The sequence below is a fragment of the Sarcophilus harrisii genome, chromosome 1, assembly GCF_902635505.1.
Source record: "Sarcophilus harrisii chromosome 1, mSarHar1.11, whole genome shotgun sequence".
Classification (NCBI taxonomy): Eukaryota; Metazoa; Chordata; class Mammalia; order Dasyuromorphia; family Dasyuridae; genus Sarcophilus; species Sarcophilus harrisii.
This window is the reverse complement of record NC_045426.1, coordinates 317,105,703-317,130,315: the sequence shown is the minus strand read 5'-3', so window position 1 is coordinate 317,130,315 and position 24,613 is coordinate 317,105,703. Positions and strand designations below refer to the sequence as shown.

The window sequence follows — 24,613 nt, the reverse complement described above, 5'->3', positions numbered from 1 at the left end:
GTATTAATTAAGTAGAAAAATAAAACGAGAGGGTGGAGAGAAGCCAGAAAAGGACACAAAGAGAAGGAAAAAGATGACTATATTGAACTAGGAGACCAGTGAGACATCCAGGTGATATCCATGTAGTAGGATGTCCATGTAGTCATTAGAAATGTTTAGGAGAAATCAGGATGAAAAAATAAATTCAGGAGTCATCCATATAGATTCTGATAATCAAAGCTAAGACATTATATGTGTTGACCAAGGTAGAAGACTAAAGAAGAAAAATAGGAGATAAATGAAGATAAAATCTTGGGGCATGACTACATTAACAAAGTAAATAGTAAATTATAAATTATTATTAATGTATTAATTAAGTAGAAAAATAAAACGAGAGGGTGGAGAGAAGCCAGAAAAGGACACAAAGAGAAGCAGTGGTTATGAGCAGGATGAGAACTAGAAGGATTCGGTGTCACAGAACTCAAGGGAGGGATGTTTCAGGAATGAAGCATTAATAGCATTAGATGTCACAGAGAAGTCAAGGAAAAAGGCCTCTGAATTTGATGATTAGGCCATTGTTAATATGACCAAAGACACCCCCCCACTCCCGGTGGCCAATAACTTTTTTCTCTCCTTTTCTCTCTTTACCTAGCCAATGCCTATTGGACAGCCCAGGTTCTTGCTCAAATTTTCTTTCATGAAGTATTTCCTGTGGTTGGTTCACACTGATCTCCCTCTAATCAAACCAGGTAGGTTACAAGGGCAAGAGTCATAGGTACCTTCAGCTTCAGGAATCCAATACTTTTGTGGTATGTAGGGCTTTCCAGTCACAGGAGGCTTGTGGATATAATCCTCTACAGCATTCTTCACCACTTTTTCCAAAGACTGCTGATCGACATGGCTCTCCACCATTGGTTTTCTGAGGCCCTGGACATTGTTAAGGGAAGAGAGGGGAAGAAATAACACATATATGAATAAGGGATCTTACACCCAAAAGCAGAGACTGTCTGGTCCACATCCGAGGGAGCAGGAAAATCAATTCTCAGGTCAAAGATAAAGACAAAGTCCACAGTGTCACATCTTGAGCTCAACTGTCTCCCCTTAGTGTTTCCTCCTGTCCCAGTTGTCATCCTCTCTCTTATCATTCCCTTCCTAATTTTGCCCTGTCTTCCATTCAATTCTCTGAAGTATCCTTTCTCCTAATATCCTCCTCACACATGGCTCCTTCTAGTACCCCAACTTCTTCCTTCTGCTACTGGATCATTATAGTAACCTCAAACTTCTCCCCTTCTCAATGCCCCCCCCCCCAAGCTACCCTCCTTGAAGCATTAGAGAAAGTCAACATATTGGAAATTAAAATTAGGAGCTCTAAACATCCTAAAACACTGGAATGAGTAATTGGAACTATGAAAGTAGAGTTTATTAGAGATATACACCACGTCCTACATATGGGTTCAAAAACTCAGCTGCACAAATATAGGATGAGAGGCCTAATTTAAGATAAAGAATTCATGTGGAAAAAACCCCAAACACCTGAGGGTTTTAATGAATTGTTGCATCTGAATCAGCAGTGTGACATAACAGAAATAGAAACTTAGTGCCAGAAATGAGCGATAATAGTCCTACGCTGCCCTCCTCTGCCCCAGTTCAGACTACATCTGGAGTATTGTATTTAGGGGCAGCTATAGTTGGTATAGTGGACAGATCATTGGGCTTGGAGTCAAATCCCGAGTTCAAATCCAACCTCAGACACTTCTTAGCTGTGTGACCCCAGGCAAGTCATTTAATCTCTGTTTGCCTCAGTTTCCTCATCTGTCAGATGATCTGGAGAAGGAATTGGTAAACCATTCCAGTATCTGCCAAGTAAAGCCCCAAAGGGGTCATAACTGAACAAAACAACACCTGAGAATTAAGGATCAAATGAAATGATGTAGGTGGTGTGCAAACAGTCCTGTGACTGGGGAACCTGCTTGCTTTTTCCAGCTGAGAAACTACATTACCCACAAGGTTTTGTGAGCAGAGTCTTTGAGTTTCTCAAAAAGAACACTGAGCTTTAAGTGAAGGAGGAAGAAGCCGTTGGGACAGAATCAGATACCAGGCACAGTATATTCTCTTTGGTACCCAGCCCTCTGGACTCTGTGGTGGCTGATGTCTTCCCTATCCCTGAATCAGAGTGAGTTGGTTGCTTTGAAAGGAGAACCTGAACAGGGCCCTCTTTGCTTTTTTTTTTTTTTTAATTGTTTTTAAAAATACAAACACTGATTTTTTTTTTTTTAACAAAAGTTCAAGCAGGTGACATCTCTTTCCCTTTCTAATTGGTTGTCAAGGGAGGATAACTGCTGGGATCTGCCAGGTTGGGGAGGGATACAGGGTTCTATCTTCCACCCAGTCCCAGCATGTTCCCAAACACAACACCTCTGTTTCTTTTGTAAATATTATATTTTGATCTAAGGTGAATGAGTTTTCTGAGATGGAAGTAACCAGGTAGGTGACCATGACATGAGGCTGTCCATGAAATTCACACAAGCTGAATCTCAGAGCTGTTGATTGTAGCAACTGCAACCTATGAGAAAATAGCAGTCATAGAACAGAGAGTGAGAACTTTTTTCCTTGGACATTTTGTTCTTGAAAATAGCTGGATCAGTTCACAACTTCACCAATATATTTGTGTCCCAGTTTCTCCACATCCCCTCCAACACTTTTTGTTTTCTTTTCCTGTCATCTTAGCCAATCTGAAAGGTGTGAAGTGGTATTTCAGAGTTGTCCTAATATGCATTTTTCTAATCAATAGTGATTTAGAGCATTTTAGAAAATAGTTTCTTAAAGTTCTTGTGTTCAAATGAACCCAGGCAGAGGATATTGTATATTTATCACTGATTAGGAAGAATATATCTACTCATGTTCTAAGGACTAAATCTTTATCCCATTCTCTCTCTCTCTCTCTTTTTTTAACCAATACAATCCAATAGTATATTGATGAAATGGCATTATATACAAAACTCTTTGGTTGATAACACACAATGGAAGGATCACAGAGATTGAGCCGAAGGGGACCTTCAAGGACATTCAGTCAATTCCCATTATTTGATTGAGGAGAAAGTCTTGAGCATGGAGAGGTTATGATTTACCCAAATTTCAGAGCTAGTATTGGAATTCAGGTCTGGAGCTTCCAAATTCAGCTTTCTTTCCATTGCACATTGGAGGGCAGAGCCAGTGATGACTCGATTGTATAATCCATATATCAAAACTTTAGACAAAGGAGAAAGAATATGGAATACTAACAATGAAAGATTAAACCAAAAATTTATAGAAGTTGTCATACAGCCTGAAAGAAACTCTGCTATTTTTGATTTCCTTCACAAGCTAATTGTACAATATTTCAGAGTCTGATTCTTTTTATACAGCAAAATAATGTTTTGGTCATGTATACTTATTGTGTATCTAATTTATATTTTAATGTATTTAACATCTACTGGTCATCCTGCCATCTAGGGGAGGGGGTGGGGGGTAAGAGGTGAAAAATTGGAACAAGAGGTTTGGCAATTGTTAATGCTATAAAGTTATCCATGCATATAACCTGTAAATAAAAGGCTATTAAATAAAAAAAAAATAAAAAAAAGAAACTCTGCTAATCAAACTAATATCCACAAACAAAAAAGGAAGAATGATCTACAGAAGATATGAGGAGACCCCCCAAGAGGTAATCTTCAAGCAAGCCATTCACTGCCAACAGAAGAGACCCTAAGCATGGGAAAGGTTGTTAGTGAAGCATATAATCAAAAATTTTTTAGATATTCCTGGTTAATTCCAGCTTTTTGGGAGGACAAGTAGAATATTCACTTAGCTAGAGAAGAAAGCCCTGAAGTTTGCACAGATCAGGATGCAGGAATAGCTAAATTCTAATTCAGAAAAATGTATGTAGTGGTTAGGAAATTTCAAGTGCCCTACTTTTGACAATCTGTGCATAGCACTCCCTATAAGTGTAACTCACTGACTCCGAAGATTGGGGCCTCAAAGGGGATGACTGCTCCATTGGGTTCTAAAAGGTAACCCTTTAATACTCCATAGATCATGAGCCATTTGTATGCTTTCATTGACATAGAAACAATTAGCTCTTACAAAGCAAAGGTATTTATGAAGATTATACTATTAAAACATTAGCTACAAAGCATTCTTTCCACCCGACTAGCAACGCTGACTAGCAACTGAAGCTTGCCAGCCTTCTGAGTCCAGATACACAGGGTGGAAGCCAGTAAGTAACCAGGAGAGTTAGAGCAGAACCAACAAATCCTCACCACCTTGTCAAGGGTGTGGGAGGGGTGGAACCTGGTCCTGGCCCCAAAAGGAAAGTAAATAATTGAGGCTAAAGGTAGAAGTGAACAAAATAAGTTACCAAATACTGTGAAAAATGTAATACGTCTGGGAAAACCCCAAAGAGGAGAACAATATACAACAAATATGAGCAAAGCCCAAAAGAAGAAAATAGATTGCTACAAGGACTATAAGAGTACCTGGAAGAAATGAAATTAATTATAATGAAAGAAAAGCTGTAGAAGAGTTTTTAAAACTTTTTTTGTGTGTGTCATGGATCCCCTTTGACAATCTGATGAAACTTATAAACCCCTTTCTCAGAAAAATGTTTTTAAATGAACAAAAAGAAGATATAGGATTAAAAAAAAACAACTTACATGTATTGAAATAGCATTGTCAAAATAGCTACCAGAGAGAGAGAACTATGAAAACTAAATGTAAATCATCACATGCTATGTTCACCTTTTTCTTTTCATTTTCTTTTGTTTCTTTTTTTCCTCTCTCGTGGTTTTTCCCTTTTGTTCTGATTTTTTTTCTCTCCCAACATGATTCATAGGAAAATATGTTAAAAATGAATGTGCATGTATAACCAAAAAATGTTTTTACATGTAACTGGGGAAAATAAAAAAGATATATATATATATATATATATATGTGTGTGTGTGTGTGTGTGTGTGTCCTTAGGGGGGAAATGTATATTACGAAACAATTTCATCAATAAAAGTTTGAAAAAGTAGAATGTTATTTAAGTGAGCATTGCACCACTAAAAAAAATACAAGGACACTAACAAATTCTTCAAAAGATAGAGGAAAGACAGATGATCAGTGTCAAAAAAGAAAAAGTAAAATTCACCAGTGAAAAGAAAATTAAGAAAACTATCTGAAATTATTTTGCCCAAAAAATCTGGAAGGAAAATTATTAGCTTAGATGTGATCAAAGAAGTCCTTAGGAGGGAAATATATATCACTAAACAATTTCATCAACAAAAGTTTGAAAAAGTTGAATGCCCTTTGAGAGGATTGCCACTAAAAAAATACAAGGACAGTAACAAGTCAAAAAACCCCGAAAAGTAAATGACAAAAGAGAAATTCTGAAAATCAAAGAAAAGATTAACAAAATTGAAAGAAAACTGGATTGACAGAAATAGGATGCTTTAAAAAAGTCTAATGAAATAAATAAACAAATACTCTGATTCTTCAAAAGATAGAGGAAAAACATGATCAGTATCAAAAAAGAAAAAGGAAAATTCATAAATGAAAAGAAGATTAAGAAAATGATCTGAAATTATTTTATATGCCAACAAAACTGATTACTTAGATGAAGAAATAAATGAATATTTACAAAAATATAAAATATTCAGATTAGGAAAATAAAAATAGAGAATTTAATACAATTTTAGAAAAGTAATTAAACAAGTTACAAATGAGCTCTCACAGAATGGAAAATCCAGAGCTAGGGGAATTTACAAGAACATTGTATCAAATATTCAAAAAACAATTGATTCTAATATTACATAAACTATTTGCAAAAATAGGAAAAGAATGTATTCTTCTTCAAACTCCTTCTGTCACAAATATGGTCTTGATTCCTAAATCAAAGAGAAATGGCACAGAAAAAGAAATCTATAGACTAATATATAGAAATCTATATCTAATAAGTATCAATGTAAAATTGATATATATCAAAATATATAAAATCTATATCTAATAAGTATCAATATAAAAAAGATATTACCAAAGAATCTTCAACAATATATTTAAATGAAGCATCCTATAACTAGCTTGTTTTTATGCCAGAAATGTTGGTTCAATATAAGGAAAAGTATAGACTCATTAATTACAGAAATAATAGCAATCTAATTATATTAATAGATGCTGAAAAAGCTTTTGAAAAATTAAATAATCATTTGTTTTTAAAAAACATGAAAATTATAGAAATAAATGGACATGTCTTAATATATGATCACTTGTAGCGTCTGAGTCCCCATTGGTATGATTCCCATTTGAATCATATGACACCATGGAGTCACCATGACACCATTCACTCAAACATAAAAATTAAAAAAAACATTTACTTAATTATAAAGCAAAAGCAGAAGCAATCATAATACTTACTCAATGGAAAACAAAAACAGAAATAATAATGGATTTTACTCAAAGGAAGACAAAAACAGGAATAATGAAAAATATTATCATCCACCCATAAAACTGTGTCACATTTTCCCACAAATGTACACTATGTTTGAGGGAGAGAATGTGTACACATTTATAGAAATCTAGCAGGGAGATACATAGTGCAGAAATCTATGTACCCAGAGCAACACAAAATTCTGGACTACAAGTCTTGAAGTCCTTGGTCCTTTCAGGAACAATCTTTTACACACAAAGGTGCTTTTCTGCTAGTTGCTACCCTTCAAGTCCTTGACACATTTCTGCTGGGCAAAGGCAATCCTCTTCTATGTATGAAGCAGTAACAAGCTTTTTTAATTCACAGCCACTTTTATCAGGGTGTTGAGAAAGTATTACACCATTATAGTGTCAAGCAGCTGCCATAAGCCAGAGAATTGCCAAACTCCTTAGATCTGTAAATGTCAAAGAATTCTGCTTTATCCTATTAGCTCCAATCCTCTTCTCAAAACAAAAATATAGCATACAAGAAGACAGATATAGAAAGACTGCCTTTCCCCCCTTTTTCCCCCTCTCTTGAGTCAGAGAGGTATCCCTCTAAAAGGTTGCCTTTCAGCCTGTAGATAACATGAGATAAACCTCACTAGTTCTTCACACAGTACCAGAATTTTGTTCTCTTCTAACAAGCATCCAGTAGTTATTTCAACCTTTCTCCAGTCAATCAGCAAAAATATTTCTCTCCTAGCAAAGAAGCTAGTGTCAACGGTCTCTGCTACCAGAATTTTGTTCTCTTCTAACAAGCATCCAGTAGTTATTTCAACCTTTCTCCAGTCAATCAGCAAAATTTCTCTCCTAGCAAAGAAGCTAGAGTCAACTGTCTCTGCTCAAAACCTTTTCTTTTGTTTCCACCTGCTAAGATACTTTCCTGCAACTTCTGTCTACCTCTTCCTATAGCTTCTTCTCCTATTTGCTTCTTAATAAACCACTAATGTCTCACAGCAGAGCCTCCTGGTCTTTCGTGGTTTTTCTTTACCTTAATGAAGTAAAATTCAAGGAGTCTCTCTTTCTACAAGATATGAACTCAACAATCCTTATGTAAGGATTCTCCAAATAGTTAGTTGATTAATAATTTTGTTAGTTATAAACCTTTCCTGACCTCAAGCCTAAATTTACTTATTTTACAATTTCTTATTACTCTGAGTTCTACCTTCTCGGGTAACCTGAACAATTCTAGTCCTCCCTCTTCCATAAGTTAGTCTTTCAAATATTTGAAGAAAGGTATTTCCTTAGTGGTTTCTTATTCTTAACCATCTACAATTCTTTTAACCAACTCTTACAAGGTGTCAACTTGAATTGCTTCAGCATTCCAGTTGTTCTCCACTGATACTTTTCACTTTATTCATGTTCTTTCTAAGATATGGTTCCAGTAATTGAATGCAATGTCCCAGATGTGGTCTGACCTGGTTAGAGTGCAGAGGTGCTATCATATCTCTCTCTTCCCGGAATCTATATCTGCCTTAATGTAGACTGAGATCACATTAGTTTTTTGTTTTTTTTTTGCTTCCATATAATACACTTAATTTGTACTTAGCATATAGTCTATTAAAACTGCAAAGCTGTTTCTATAGAAAACTATAGTGTGCTATAAAAGGTTATGAAATAGATGGTTTCAGAGAAACCTGGAAAAACTCATATAAATTGATAAAGACAGACGTGAGAAAACTTAGAGAAAAATTCATACAATAATATTGTGAACAAGCAAATGATGATAGGCTCAAGATGAAGAGTAAGACATGCGTTTTCAGACATTGTTAATATAGGAAATTGTTTTTACTTGACTATGCATATTTATTATAAGAGCTTTCTTTTTCTTTTTTTCCCAATTGGGAATAACAGGAGGGAGATGGGAATAGGGATAAGGGAAATAAAGAAAACAGGATTATAAAGCATCTCTCTCTCTCTCTCTCTCTCTCTCTCTCTCTCAATATACAGAAAGCAGAACAAAAGGCCAGAAAGAATCAATGTAAAAGAGCATAGGCTTGAAAGTTACATGTTGAATTTATTAAATTTTCTAAAATTGCAAGCTGTGCATAACATATACTTGCATTTTCTTATGTTCTATTATCTATATGGAAATGTCTATTTTATTTGATATTTGTTAAATTTAGAATTAAAAAGGCAATTTTATTCTCACCATCTTTTACTTGTGAAGATGATTTCTTGAATCCAGTTATCAGCACTTACATTTCCCTATTAAATTTCACTTTGTTCATCTCTAAGGTCTTGACTGTTAAGAATTTTGTATCTTGTATTTTATATCTTGACTCTGATATTTAGTATATTGGTTATCCCTCCCCATTTTATATCATCTGCAAATCTGATGAGCATGCTAAATTTGTGGTTTAGTTTTCACCTCTCTTTATTTTTAGTTTTTGCTTTTTTGTTAGGAATAATTGCTAGAAGGGATATATTTGGAAATTAGAATTATATAACAAAATATACAATGAAAATTAAATAGTAGAATGTCAAACAGATACATGGAGCAAGAGAACTTCCTGAGAACTTCTTTCTAGCTTGACATGGAAGTATACAGTCTTTGAATCCATCTTTTTGTTCCAAAATTAATCTAAGTGTACCTATTGTTTACACCAAGGCTTTTTAAACGTTTCCCTCTTGAGACCCTTTTTCACCTGACAAATTTTTATGCAACCCTGTCTCAAATGTAAGCTGAAGAGTTTCTGGCAGTGTTCATATGTGTACATTATAAAGTGTGCATGTTGTTGTGTTCAGAACCGAGGCTACAGTGAAGTGGCAGAATACAAGATGGTCAAGAGCTGCCAGAAACACCTCAGATTCATTTGCTTTTGAATTAATTTTTGGTCGTTGTGTTCACATATCTTTTACTGTTGCCAATTTTTTTCATGATCCCCACACTCAGTTATATGACCCCAGATAGTTTGTGACCCACAGTTTAAGAGGTTTTGGTCTACACTACCCTTCCCATATATCTGCATCTTTTCCACAAAAGAAATTAAGGTTCTTTAATTAACACCTTGCTCCAATCTAAGAATACTGTATCCACAGTTCCCCTTTTATAAGGCTTTGTGCTTTATGAATAAAGCAGAATTTCAGTAGCTCAAAAGAAATGTGACGTGCAAATTTAGAGATACCTCCACTGCAAATGTTCATATGGGAAATTTTTGCCCGACCTCTAGTAGAGCTTTCTGAGCTCATGTTGGTTTGATCAGCCACAGTTAAACACATTATACTTTGACCCTGATATAGTGATGTCTTTTTTGGTCATCTTCGAGTATGAAGGGCAAAATCAACCCATCAATATACAATTAAGTAACATGATCAAAAAGGAAAATAAAGTCAATCTAACATGACCTATTTTTTCTTCTTTTTAATTTTAATAGCTTTTGGGTGTTATATCATCTTTCATTTGCAAATATAGAATTTCTTCTTTCTCCAGTGTTAATTTTTGTACTAAAGAAAAAGAGAGAAAAAAGCAATTCAACAAAATTAACCAACACATCAACCGAGTCTGACAGCATATATAATTTTTCATGCCCATAGTTCTCCACTTTTGAAAAAAGAAGAAGGTGGTATGCATTTTCATCTTTTCCTCAGACACCAGCTAAGTCATTACACTTATATGGCATTCAGTTTCCAGGTTATTATTTTCTCCTATTTCATTTAGATGGTTTTAGACAGCAAGGTGACATAGAGGATAGAGCACCAGACTTAGAGTTAGGACACCTGAGTTCAAATTTGGTCTCAAATACTTATTAGATGTGTGACCGTGGGCAAGTCACGTACTACTATTTGCCTCAGTTTCCCCATCTGTAAAATGAGCTGGATGAGGAAATGACAAACCAGTCCAGAATTTTTGCCAAGAAAACTCCAAATGAGGTCATTTCAGTCATGTCTGACTGAAATAACTGAACAACACTAATGACAAAAGTCATTGTGCTTTTTTTTTTGGTTCTGCTGATTTTGCTCTCTATCAGTTTATTTAAATCATATCATGGTCTTCCAAATTCTTCATAGTTATCATTTCTGCAGTCACACTCCATTACATTAATGCACTGTATTTAACCATTCTATAACCAGTGGGCATCTACTAAGCATCTTACTACTACATCCTTATGTATTGACCTCTTTTCAAATATAAGCCTAAAAGTAGGATCTCTAGGTCAAAGAATTAGCCATTTTTAAAGGCATACATAGTTCAAAATTCCTTTCTGGATGATTAAACCAATTTATAGTTCTCTGATAGACTTTTAGTGTTCCTGTCTTTCCATTGATCTTCCAACATTAAGTATTGCCATTTTGATCTTCTTTGCCAATTTGTTGAATATAAGATAAAAACTACGAGATTTTTTTGATTTATATTTCTCTTACTATTATTAGCTTTCTTATTATTAGTGATTTAGAGTGCTCTTTTACATGGTAGTTAATATGTAAAGACAATTTTTAACATTCATTTAAAAATTTTTTTTGAGTTCCAAATTGTTTCTTTCCCTTTCTCATCTTCCCCTTCATCTCTACTTAAGATAGTAAGCAATTTGATGTAGTTGACATTTTTTTTCTTGAAGCCATTGGATTTTGTGACCACTGCCTTCCTTTTCTAGATATTCACTCAACATGTCTTCCTGCCATTGAATGTAGGTAAGCTCAAGGAATGGAACTATTCTATTTTTATCTTTGCATATAACCCAGGAACTAAGATAATACTTTACTCAGAGGGAATGCTTAATAAATTGTTGAGTATTGACTGGTTGAATACATACTAGATTTTCCTCAGGAACTGGAGTCAAGCATACTGTCCCAGAGATTCCATTTTTAAAAAAAAAAAATGGTTACATTCCCACTTTTTCAGACCTGCAATACCTCTACTATTTTTTCATTACAGTTATACTTTCTCCATCGTGACTTCTTCCATCACAGTTTTGATATATCACAGGTTGTCCTAAGAAATAAAATGGGAATTTTGTGAGACTTTTGAGGAAGTTGCAGATGACATGCAAAGGCCAGTGGATGACATAGAGGCTGAGTAAATATGTAACCAAATTTTATAATAAGGTACTATTAAATAACCTATAAAAGAAAAAGAAGAAGAAAGTAAGACTTCTTTACTATGAATGTGCGCCACCTAGCTGCCCCTGTTATTCATTCTTAAAGGCCAGGACATATTTTTGTACTCATTCTTTGGTACCTCACCCTGTTTTCCATTTATTGTAAAAATTCTTTTAAAATCTACATTGAGGAACCAAAATGGTGGAGTGAAACCAAGAAGCTGCTCGAGCTTTTCCAGTTTTCCTCAAAAATCACATGAAACTAAGCCTCTGAACAAAGTCTGATGGAATGAAACTACTCTCCAATTCAAGGTAGATTAGAAGGACTTTAAGAAAGACCAGTCTCACTGGGGTGTTCAGCCCAGCTCAGATGGTGCCCAGGAAAGTCAGTGAGTCTTAATCACAACAGATCAGCAACTGAGACCCTTGGTCCTGGCTCAAGTGAGAGGGCAGACTAGCAGGACAGTCTCCAGTCCCTTTGCAGAAGGCAATTTGCCAGCCCTGGAAACCAGGCTGTTACCTAGAGAGAGTAGAAAGGGTTACCTTTTGCTGTGAGCAAGACACCAAACACAAGGGCCCCCCTCTTCAAAGCCAAGACCCAGAGCTTCACAAGAAGCTTGGGACAGTACTCCCTGTATCACAGGAGCAGAGTTCAACCATAAAAGACATAAAGGAGGAAATAAAAGAGAAGGAAAGAAAATAATCAAGAAACAGAAAAGAACATTAACCATAGAGAGCTACTATGGTGACAGGGAAAACCAAACACCACTCAGAAAAGGACAAAATACCCACATAGGCAGATCCAAATTATTGATATGAATTGGTCTTGAGGCCAAAGAGACTTCTTGGAAGTGATCATAAAGGATTTTAAAAGTAAGAGAGATAGAAGAAAAATTGGGGAAATAAATTAAATGTATGAAAGAGAATCAGGAGCTTGGAAAAGAAAGAACAAAATTTGAAGAAAGCAATTCTTTAAAAAGAAAAACAATTTGCCAAATGCAAAAAAAAGTACACTGAAGAAAACACCACCTTGAAAAGTAGAATTAATCAAATGGAAAAAGAGATACAAAAGTTAACTGAAGAAAATCGTACATTAAAAGCTAGAACTGGGCCAATGGAAGCTAATAACTATGAATCAAACAAACTAAAAAGAATGAAAAACTGAAATGAAATGTAAAATACCTCATTGGAAAAACAGCCAACATAGAAAATAGAAAAGAGACCAATTTAAAAATCATTGGTCTACCTGAAAGCCAAGATCAAAAAAAGATACTGGATAGCATTCTTCAAAGGATCATCAAGAAAAACTGCCCTGATATAGTAGAACCAGAGGACAAAATAGTCATTGAAAGAATCCCTTAATCACCTTTGGAAAGAGATTCCACAAGGAAAATCCCAAGAAACATTGTTCCAAAACTTTGAATTATAATTTAAGAAAAGCATACTGCAAGCTGCCAGAAAAAATTCAAGTATCAAGGAACTACAGTCAGGAAAACCCAGGATCTGCAGCTTCTACGATAAGGGATCAGAAAGCCTAAAATACCATATTCCAGAAGGTAGACCTTAGATTACAACCAAGAATCAACTGTCCAGCAAAACTAATCATCTTATTGGCATACAATTGGACAAATAGCTCTTAATTATTGTTTTAATTTCCTCTTCATTGGTGGTAACTTTACTTTTTTCATTTTTGATACTGGTAATTTGGTTCTCTTCTTTCTTTTTTGTAATCAAATTAACCAAAAGTTTATCTATTTTGTTTTTTTCATACAATCAACTCAGTTTTGTTTATTAGTTCAATAGTTTTCTTACTTTCAATTTTATTAATCCCTTCTTTGATTTTCAAAATTTCTAACTTGGTATTTAATTGGGGGAGTTTAATTTGTTCTTTTTCTAGCTTTTTGTTCTGTAGCATGCTCAATTCATTGATCCTTTCTTTTCTCTATTTTATTCATGTACATATCTAGAGAGATAAAATTTCCCTTAAGAACTGCTTTGATTTCATCTCATAAGTTTTGGCACGTTGTCTTGTTAGTTATTGTCATTCTCTAGGATGAAATATTGTTCCTATGATTTATTGTTTCACCCACTCATTCTTTAGAATTAGATTATTTAATTTTCTTTTTTAATAATTATAACTTTTTATTTTATTTTATTATAATAACTTTTTATTGATAGAACCTATGCTAGGGTAATTTTTTTTTACAACATTATCCCTTGCACTCATTTCTGTTCCGATTTTTCCCCTCTCTCCCTTCACCCTCTCCCCCAGATGGCAAGCAGTCCTGTATATTAAATATGTCGCAGTATATCCTAGATACAATATATGTGTGTGCAGAACTGAACAGTACTCTTGTTGCACAGGAAGAATTGGATTCAAAAGGTAGAAATAACCCAGGAAGAAAAACAAAAATGCAAACAGTTTACATTCATTTCCCAGTGTTCTTTCTTTGGGTGTAGCTGCTTCTGTCCATCATTGATCAATTGAAACTGAGTTAGGTCTTCTCTTTGTCAAAGAAATCCACTTCTATCAGAATACATCTTCATACAGTATCGTTGTTGAAGTAAATAATGATCTCCTGGTTCTGCTCATTTCACTCAGCATCAGTTCATGTAAGTCTCTCCAAGCCTCTCTGTATTCATCCTGCTGGTCATTTCTTACAGAACAATAATATTCCATAACATTCATATATCACAGTTTACCCAACCATTCTCCAATTGATGGACATCCACTCATTTTCCAGTTTCTAGCCACTACAAACAGGGCTTCCACAAACATTTTGGCACATACAGGTCCCTTTCCCTTCTTTAGTATTTCCTTGGGGTATAAGCCCAGTAGTAGCACTGCTGAGTCAAAGGGTATGCACAGTTTGATAACTTTTGGGACATAATTCCAGATTGCTCTCCAGAATGGTTAGATTTGTTCACAACTCCACCAACAATGCATCAGTGTCCCAGTTTTCCCACATCCCTTCCAACATTCATCATTATTTTTTCCTGTCATCTTAGTCAATCTGACAGGTGTGTAATGGTATCTCAGAGTTGTCTTAATTTGCATTTCTCTGATCAATAGTGATTTGGAACACTCTTTCATATGAGTGGTAATAGTTTCAATTTCATCATCTGAAAATTGTCTGTTCATATCCTTTGACCAAAATGGCTTGATTTCTTATATATTAGAGTCAATTCTCTATGTATTTTGGAAATGAGGCCTTTATCAGAACCTTTAACTGTGAAGATGTTTTCCCAGTTTGTTGCTTCCCTTCTAATCTTGTTTGCATTAGTTTTGTTTGTACAAAGGCTTTTTAATTTGATGTAATCAAAATTTCTATTTTGTGATCAATAATGGTCTCTAGTTCATCTTTGGTTGCAAATTTCTTCCTCCTCCACAAGTCTGAGAGATAAACTATCCTATGTTCCTCTAATTTATTTATAATCTCGTTCTTTATGCCTAAATCATGGACCCATTTTGATCTTATCTTGGTATATGGTGTTGTGTGGGTCCATGCCTAATTTCTGCCATATTAATTTCCAGTTATCCCAGCAGTTTTTGTCAAATAATGAATTCTTAACCCAAAAGTTAGGAGACCTTTGGGTTTGGCAAATACTAGATTACTATTGTTGACTGTTTTGTCTGGTGAACCTAACCTATTCCACTGATCAACTAATCTATTTCTTAGCCAATACCAAATGGTTTTGATGACTGCTGCTTTATAATATAGTTTTAGATCAAGTACAGCTAGGCCACCTTCATTTGATTTTTTTTTTCATTATTTCCCTTGAGATTCTCCATCTTTTGTTCTTCCATATGAATTTTGTTGTTATTTTTTCTAGATCATTAAAATATTTTCTTGGAAGTCTGATTGGTATAGCACTAAATAAATAATTAGTTTAGGGAGTATTGTCATCTTTATTATATTCGCTCGGCCTATCCAAGAGCACTTAATATTTTTCTAATTATTTAAATCTGACTTTTTTTGTGTGGAAAGTATTTTGTAATTTTGCTCATATAATTCCTGACTTTCCTTTGGTAGATAGATTCCCAAATATTTTATGCTGTCGACAGTTATTTTGAATGTAATTTCTCTTTGTAGCTTTTGCTGTTGGATTTTGTTGGTGATGTATAAAAATGCTGAGGATTTATGGGGATTTATTTTGTATTCTGCAGCTTTGCTAAAGTTATGAATTATTTCTAATAGCTTTTTAGTAGAATCTCTGGGGTTCTCTAAGTATACCATTATATCATCTGCAAAGAATGATAGTTTGGTTTTTCATTGCCTACTCTAATTCCTTTAATCTCTTTCTCGACTCTTATTGCTGAGGCTAGAGTTTCTAATACAATATTGAATAGTAATGGTGATAATAGGCAACCTTGCTTCACTTCAGATCTTACTGGGAAAGGTTCCAGTTTTTCCCCATTGCATATGATGCTTACTGACTGTTTTAAATATATGCTCCTGATTATTTTAAGGAAAAGTCCATTTATTTCAAGTGTTTTTATTAGGAATGGATGTTGGATTTTATCAAATGCTTTTTCTGCAGCTATTGAGATGATCATATGGTTTTTGTTAGTTTGGTTATTGATATAGTCAATTATGCTAATAGTTTTCCTAATATTGAACCAGTCCTGCATTCCTGGTATAAATCCTACTTGGTCATAGTGTATTATTCTGGGGATGATTTTCTGTAGTCTTTTTGCTAATATTTTATTTAAGATTTTAGCATCAATATTCATTAGGGAGATTGGTCTATAATTTTCTTTCTCTGTTTTCAACCTACCTGGTTTAGGTATCAGTACTATGTCTGTGTCATAAAAAGAGTTTGGTAGGACTCCTTCAATCCCTATTTTTTCAAATAGTTTATATAGCATTGGAGTTAATTGTTCTTTAAATGTTTGGTTCACATGTAAATCACATGTAAATCCATCTGGTCCTGGGGATTTTTTCTTAGGGAGTTGGTTAATAGCTTGTCCTATTTCTTTTTCTAAAATGGGACTGTTTAGGATATTTACTTCTTCCTCTGCTAATCTGGGCAAGCTATATTTTTGAAGGTATTCTTCCATTTCATTTAAGTTGTCGAATTTATTGGTGATTATTTAATTTTCAATTGGTTTTTAGTTTACCTTTCCCTGGCCCTTTATATTGAATGTAATTTTTATTGCATCATGATCTAAAAAGGATGCCTTTACTATTTATGTTTTTCTGCATTTGATTATGAGGTTTTTATGCCCTAATACATGGGTAATTTTTGTGTGGATACCATATATGAGAAAAAGGTATATTCCTTTCTATCTCTATTCAATTTTCTACAAAGGTCTATCATATAAATTTTTTTTAAAATCCTGAAATTTTCTAAAATCACCCCTTTAACTTTTTTCTTATTTATTTTGTGGTTAGACTTCTCTAGTTATTATAGGGATAGGGTGAGATCCTCTTTAGTATAGTTTTGCTTTCTATTTCTTCTTGCAAGTTACCTAACTTCTCTAAGAATTTGACTTCTGTATCACTTGATGCATATATGTTTAGTATTGATGTTACTTCATTATCTTATAGCCCTTTTAGCAAGATGTAGTTTCTTTCCTCATCTCTTTTAATGAGTTTTATTTTTGCTTTTGCTTTATCTGAGGTCAGAATTGCTACCCCTTTTTAAAAATGATTCATTGTATTTTATTTATTTACAAAGCACATCGATAATTTTTCCAATATTAACTCTTGTGAAATCTTTTGTTCCAAGTTTTCCCCTCTTTCCCCCCAGCCCCTCCCCTAACTGGCAGGTAGTCTAATACATGTTAAATACATTGAAATATATGTTAAATCCAACTTTTATACAGTTATCTTGCTGCACAAGAAAAATCAGATCAAGAAGGAAGGAAAAGAAAAACTGAGAAAGAAAACAATATGCGAGCAAATAACAACAGAGAGAGTGAGAATACTATATTGTGTTCCATACTCTGTTCCCATGGTTCTCTCTCTGGGTATAGATAGCTCTCTTCATCACTGAACAAGTGGAACTGGTTTGAATCATCAACTTGTTGAGGAGAGCCACGTCCATTAGAATTGATTGTCATATAATCTTGTTGTTACCTGTGTATAATGATCTCCTAGTTCTGCTCATTTCACTTAGCATCAGTTCATGTAAGTCTCTCCAAGTCTCTCTGAAATCATCCTGCTGGTCCTTTCTCACAGAACAATAGTATTCCATAGCATTTATATACCATATTTTATTCAGCCATTCTCAACCGATGGGCATCTACTCAGTTTCCATTTTCTTGCCACTATGAAAAGGGCTGCCACAAACATTTTTGCACATGTGGGTCCCTTTCCCTTTTTTAAGATCTCTTTGGGATATAAGCTCAGTAGAAACTCAAAGGGTATGCATAGTGTGATTACTTTTGAGCATAGTTCCAAATTGCTCTACAGAATATGTTCACAATTCCACCAATAGTGTATCAGTGTCCCAGTTTTCCCACATCCCCTCCAACATTCCTCATTATCTTTTCCTTTCATCCTAGTCAGTCTGAGAGGTGTGTAGTGGTATCTCAGAGAGTTGTCTTAATTTGCATTTCTCTGATCAATAGTGATTTGAAGCACCTTTTCAAATGACTACATATAGTTTCAATTTCTTCACCTGGAAATTGGCTGTTCATATTTTCGACCATTTATCAATTGGAGAATGGCTTGAACTATTATAAATTTGAGCAATTCTCTATATATTTTAGAAATAAGGCTTTTATCAGATACTTTGGATGTAAAAGTGTTTTCCCAGTTTATTGTTTCCCCTCTAATCTTGTCTGCCGTAGTTTTGTTTGTACAAACACTTTTTAACTTAATATAATCAAAATTATCTATTTTGTGATCAGTAATGGTCTTTAGTTCTTCTTTAGTCACAAATTCCTTCCTCTTCACAGATCCCCCTATGTTCTTCTAATTTGTTTATAATATCATTCTTTATGTCTAAATCATGAACCCATTTTGACCTTATCTTGGTATATGGTGTTAGGTGTGGGTTTATCCCTAGTTTCTGCCATACTAGTTTCCAGTTTTCCCAGCAGTTTTTGTTAAATAGTGAATTGTTATCCAGAAAGCTGGGGCCTTTCAAATACTAGATTGCTATGGTCATTGACTATTTTGTCCTGTGAACCTAACCTATTCCACTGATCAACTAGTCTATTTCTTAGCCAGTACCAAATGGTTTTGATGACTACTGCTTTATAATATAGTTTTAGATCTGGTATAGCTAGGCCACCTTCATTTGCTTTTCTCTTCAGTAATTCTTTTGAAATTCTTGACCTTTTGTTCTTCCTGATGAATTTTGTTGTTATTTTTTTCTATTTTCTTGTGAGTTTGATTGGTATAGCACTAAAGAAATAGATTAGTTTAAGGAGTATTGTCATCTTTATTATATTTGCTCGACCTATCCAAGAGCTTAGATCTGACTGTTTGTGTGGAAAGTGTTTTGTAGTTTTGCTCATATAGTTCTTGACTTACCCTTGCTTTTTTTTTTTTTTTCCTTTACTTCAGCTAAAGCATAATAGATTCTGCTCCAGCCTTTTACTTTTACTCTGTATATATCTCTCTGCTTCAGATGTGTTTCTTGTAAACAACATTTTTGCAAGATTCTGGTTTTTAATCTGTTCTGATGTTCACTTGCATTTTATGGGAGAATTCATCACATTCACAATCACCATTAAAATGACTAACTCTATTTCCCACCATCCTATTTTTCCCCAAGTTATATTTTTCTCTCTCTTTCATCCTTTCCCTTCTCCCTAGGATTTTGCTTTTGACCACCATCCTCCTCAATCTGCCTTCCTCTTTTTCAGTCCCTTCCCCTTTTCTTATCCCTTTCTCCTTCTAACTTCTGCCTTCCTGTCTATTAGTCTTCCCTTTTCCTTTTCCCTTTCCTCTTCTACTTCTCTATAGGGTGAGACAAAGTTCTATGTCAAAATAACTGTATGTTATTCCTTCTTTGAGCCAAATCTGATGAGATTAAAGTTAAAATAATGCTGATCCTGCTCCCTTCTTTCCCACAATTGTAATAAGTCTTTTATGCCTCTTCATGTAATTTATCCCATTTTTACCTCCTCTTTCCTCTTTTGTCAGTACAATCCCTTTTCCAATACTAATTTCTTTTGTATATCATCATATTAAAGTTACCTTATACCTACATCCTTTAACTTACACCTTCATGATGCAATAAAAGAGGCTAAGAAAGAATAATCATACAAGCAGGAGGAGAGTCAAAAGAAAGCCATGGTATCAAACCTCAGAAAATGTTCAATAAACCCAAAGACCCAGTTACTGGGGTAAAGACTCATTATTTACTAAAAACCTGCTGGGAAAGCTGGATGGCAGTATGGCAAAAATTAGGTTTTACACTTCATGGTTTATTCTAAGATAAATCCCAAATAGATACATGACCAAGATATAAAAGGTCACATCTTTTTAAAAATTAGAACAAAAACTTTAAGATCTATTTATAAAGGAAGAATTCATGACCAGACAAGGACAAAAGAGAATTGAAGAAGATAAAATAGACCATTTTTGATTACATAAACTCACAAAGATTTTGTACAAATTCAATAGGTAATAGTTGAAAACAATTAATTTTGAGTAATGTTCTCTGATAAAGGCCTTCATTTTCAAGATGTATAAGAAATTAAATTTATATGAATAGAGTTTGATAAGTGATCTAAGGATACAAAACAGGCATTTCTTAAGGGAAGACATCCACATTATCTATGGTCATATGAAAAAATGCTCCAAATCAGTCATAATTAGAGAAATGAAAATTAAAAGCATCTCTGAGATTCTATTTCACACTTATCAGATTATCAAAGCTGATGGAAAAAAGAAAATGACAAACATTACAAAAGCTGTGAGAAAATGGACACCCTAATACACTTGGTAGAACTGTTAATTGTTCCAGTCATTATGGAAAGCAATTTGGAATTATGCCCCCAAAGTTACTAAACTGAACTTTGATCCAGCAATACAATCACTAGGCCTATAGTCCCAAAGAAATCTCATGAGAAGGCAAAGTTCCTGTATATAAAATATTAATATCAATTCTTTGTTTGTAGTGGCAAAGAACTGGCAACTAAAGGAATACCCATCAAGAGAAGGGCCAAAAATTTTATGCTATACAAATGTAATAGAATACTATTATATTTTATATGTGACATGATACAACTATTGTAGATAGCTTTTTCCCATCCAAACCCAGGAAGATTTATATAAATTGATGCAGACTGTATCAATTGATGTAGAGTGAAATGAGCAGAACCAGAAAAGCAATTTCTTATAATACCTATAATGTAAAGACAAACAATTCTAAAATACTTAATAATTTTGTTTAATGAAATGACAAATTATGATTCCAGATGTCTGATGAAGAAGAAAGCAGCAGAAAATGAGACAGAAGGATTAATACACAGGATAAAAATATATTTTTGGACATGGCCTATGAGAAGTTGTTTTACTAGATTATGCTTATATGACACAAAGATCCTCTCCTTTCCTTTCCTCTCCCCTCCTTCTTTCTTCTCTGTTCTCTTCCCCCTTTTCTCTTTTCTTTTTTCCCTTCTCTTTTCCTTCCTTCCCTTTCTTCTTCCCCCTTTCTCCCTACTCTCCTCTGTTTTTCCTTTGTTCCTTTCTATACTTGATACTCAAAATTATTTTAATAATAAATTTTTAAGATACAATAAAATTTAATAATAATACAAATTAAAAGATTTTTTTAGAGAGTAAAAGAAAAGAGAGAGTAGCCAGGAATATGGGGTGATTGACAGTGTCAGATACTGGAGAGAGATTAAAAAGCATAAGGAAGGAGAAAAGTCCATTGGATTATGGAAATGATGGAATGCTGTCTCATATCACATAGTTGAAACATTGAGCAATTTACTAATCTACAAAAGGACACCAGAGAATGGTCAGAGACCTGATTAACAATGCATCACAACTACCTTTGCTTGTAGGGAATTTTTATCTGAGTCCCTATAAAAGGACAAGGAGTTAGTCAATCAGACTCCAAGAAAAAAGATTTGTCACTGAGTTGCAGATAGACTGCTAGAACTAGACATGATTCAAATGGAGAGAATATGAAGAGTGATTTAGATGCAAAATAGTCTTCTGGTACCTTCTGGGGGATTAAGAAACCCCGATAAACCCGTGGAGAGCTGAATCTCGACACTGTACTTTTCCTACCTAATCTGTCAGTTGTGGAGACCCTAAGCAGCCTATCATTGTGGTTGACTCATTGAGAGCTGGAAGCTGTGATATATGATTGGTTGATTTATAATAAGGATCATTAGAATGTACCTACCTGGTACAACATCAGAAAACTTTTTACTCGGGGCAGGGTATAGGGAGAGCATAGTTTGGGTTGATGGTGGACATAGGATAAAGACTATCATCTCCACCAGTCCTACCTGGACTTTATTTTTATTTGAATTTTCAGTGAATTCATCAGTATAGGGAGTTCTTGGTAAAAGAAATTTCCTTTGAGTTTAGCAAGTATTTTGCAACTTGTAGTCTTAGATACTGAGAGGTGAAGTTCTTGCCCAGTTTTACATTCAGGCAATTTGTTTTGGTTCTAAAGCCCAGGCCCCTCTTACCATGTTTCTTTCCCACCTAATTCTATTTATTCTTATTTCAGGAGTGACTTATATGATATCCAAGGAAATGGTAGGAGTTGAAAGGAATTTTTTTTATCAAAAGTCTACTCAATATCTTTGTGGTTTTGTTAAGTTAAAAGTCCTTGGGTAATTTGAAGGAGACCCAAGCTAATAACCCAGGTAATATGATAGCCATAATTCAGATGAGAGTTTAAATTGTAGAAACCAGAGAAACAAACAAACAAAAACAAAACAAAACAAAACAAAAAACAAGGAAACACAATCAAGTTCACACAAGACCTCACAGCTTCTACTCTAAATGAGTAGAATCTTGGAATACAATATACCAAAAAGCAATAAATGCAGGCTTATAATAAAAAATAATTTAACTCTGCAAAGCTGAGTATAATTGAATCTTTAATGGAACAGAAGACTTTCATTCTTTTCTGATAAAAAAGACCACAGCTTTTAAACACTGAGTCAAAGGTAGCCTAGAAAGGTAAATGAAAGTTGAACAAAACTTGAAGAAGAAATATGATAGGGCTAATGTTCTACCAGGAAAAGAAGAAACAAGTGTCCCTTCAATAACTTAATATCTTTAAAATGTATTAAGGTGGTAAGAAAAATAAGAGAGGATGGGTGAGAGGAGTGTTAAATTGGCTTACTTTGGAGAGTTTTATGGGGAAGGGGAACAGACAGGTAAAAATAATACACCATTTATAGAAAAGAAAACTATGGAATTTGCTGTTTCTCATAGCTGTTATAAAGACAGTATAAAAAGATGGAGGAAAGGTTGGGAGGAGTGGGCATTAGATAGAATTCACTCATCTAAAATGGACAGGAAAGATTGAGCATACAACAAATAGTTTTGCATTGATGTATATAAACAGGAAAATGAATAAGGATTGGGAAGATGATTAAAAGCAAGAACCAACCAGGGTGGTGGGACATAATATTTGAAAGCAATAATAACTTCTTGATCACAAAAGGTGGGGGGATTAAAAGAAAAGACTCTAAGGAGGTAGCCCATTAAATGGAAAATGATTGAACAAATTGTGGATGCATGTGAATATAATGCAATATGGTTGCTTTATGAGAAATGGTGAAAGATGATTTCAGAGAATACTGAATAAAAGAGAGCAAGATCAGGAGAAAATTTACACAAGAACAAGAAAGAAATTAATTTTGGAAGACTCAATTAAGAACTTAATAAATACAGGGATGAACCATGTCTCCATATGACATGGAGCATTATCCATCTTCTGACAGAGAGGTGATGGATCCTAGGTTAAGTGAGAGACAGACATTTTTGAAGATGGACACTGGATTTTCTTTCTTGACCATATTTATTAACTTTGTTTGCCTTTATTTTATTTATCTTTTGTTGTGGATTTTTAGTTGTCTCAATCACATCAGACTCTATGATCCCATTTGGGGTTTTCTTGGAAAAGTTACTTAAATGATTTGCCATTTCCTTCTCATTTTACAAATGAGGAAATTGATGTAAACATAGTGTTAAGTGACTTGCTCTGGATTTGAACTCAGGTCTTCCTAACTCTAGGCTTTACAGAGAGTAAAGTGACTTGCCCTGGATTTGTCTACTGCAACACCTAGTTTGCCCTATTTAACTTATCTACCAGAGTGGAAATAAAAATCTGTACAGAACCCAATGTTCACTATTAAAACTTCAGAAAGTAAAATCTAAACATTTTTTTTAAAAGTCAGTGCAATCAAAACCATTAACTTCAGAAATAAATAGCTTCCGTGAAGAAGCCACAGTAACACTAAAATATAGTTTAAGATTATTTAAATGTAAAAATTGTTAGCTGGAAAACTAAACATGTTTGTAAGACTGCCACCAGCAGTTGCTTTAATAAAGATTCAATTCTTCATCACCAACAATGGCAAGTTTGCAAGTTGATGAGAAATAATGGAGTTCACCTTAATATACTTCATCTTTTAAATCTTTTGATAGATTTCTACCAGTTTGAGGATGACTGCACTGTATACAGCAGCAATTGCTCATGCATGTCTGTGGTTAGCTGTCCTGGACTTTGAGTTGGGTCTATGTGGATGCATGGGGGAAAGAGAGGGGTGGCTAATAATAGTGCTGAAAAAAATCAGGCTACTGAAATATTTTTTTAAATGCCCAAAGAGAACAGAAGGAAGTTGAAGATGGAAAAGAGAAAAGCAGGGCAGACTTGAAAATAACATGGATTTTATTGTACACTTTAAAAAAGCAAGAGGTATGAATTAGAGATTTATGGTTTCATAGCCATCCTTCCTTTAGCTTTCTGCTGTGCATATAGAAATGTGTTTTTTTGGGGGTGGGGTGGGTGAGGTGGATAGGATTTAAAGTTCAGAATACAAAAATAAATCTAGCTTTAAAATACACAATGCCTTTACTATCATGCTAATGGAAAAAAGCTATCACAATGAAGTAGAAAATGAATGTTGTGAAATTACAGATAGGTTTGGCCCCAGAGAAAAGATAAGAGAG

At 34.3% G+C, this 24,613-nt stretch overlaps 1 protein-coding gene across 4 annotated transcripts in view; it reads right to left on the bottom strand.

The window, feature by feature from the left end:
• C1H9orf24 (chromosome 1 C9orf24 homolog) overlaps window positions 1-24,613 on the bottom strand; it is a 51,505-nt gene that overhangs the window by 6,378 nt on the left and 20,514 nt on the right. For all 4 annotated transcript variants that reach the window (XM_012543037.2, XM_003761772.3, XM_012543036.2 and 1 more), the window contains one exon: window positions 759-906. In XM_012543037.2, coding sequence (XP_012398491.1) covers window positions 759-906 — 148 coding nt within the window. The remainder of the gene's footprint in view (window positions 1-758; window positions 907-24,613) is intronic.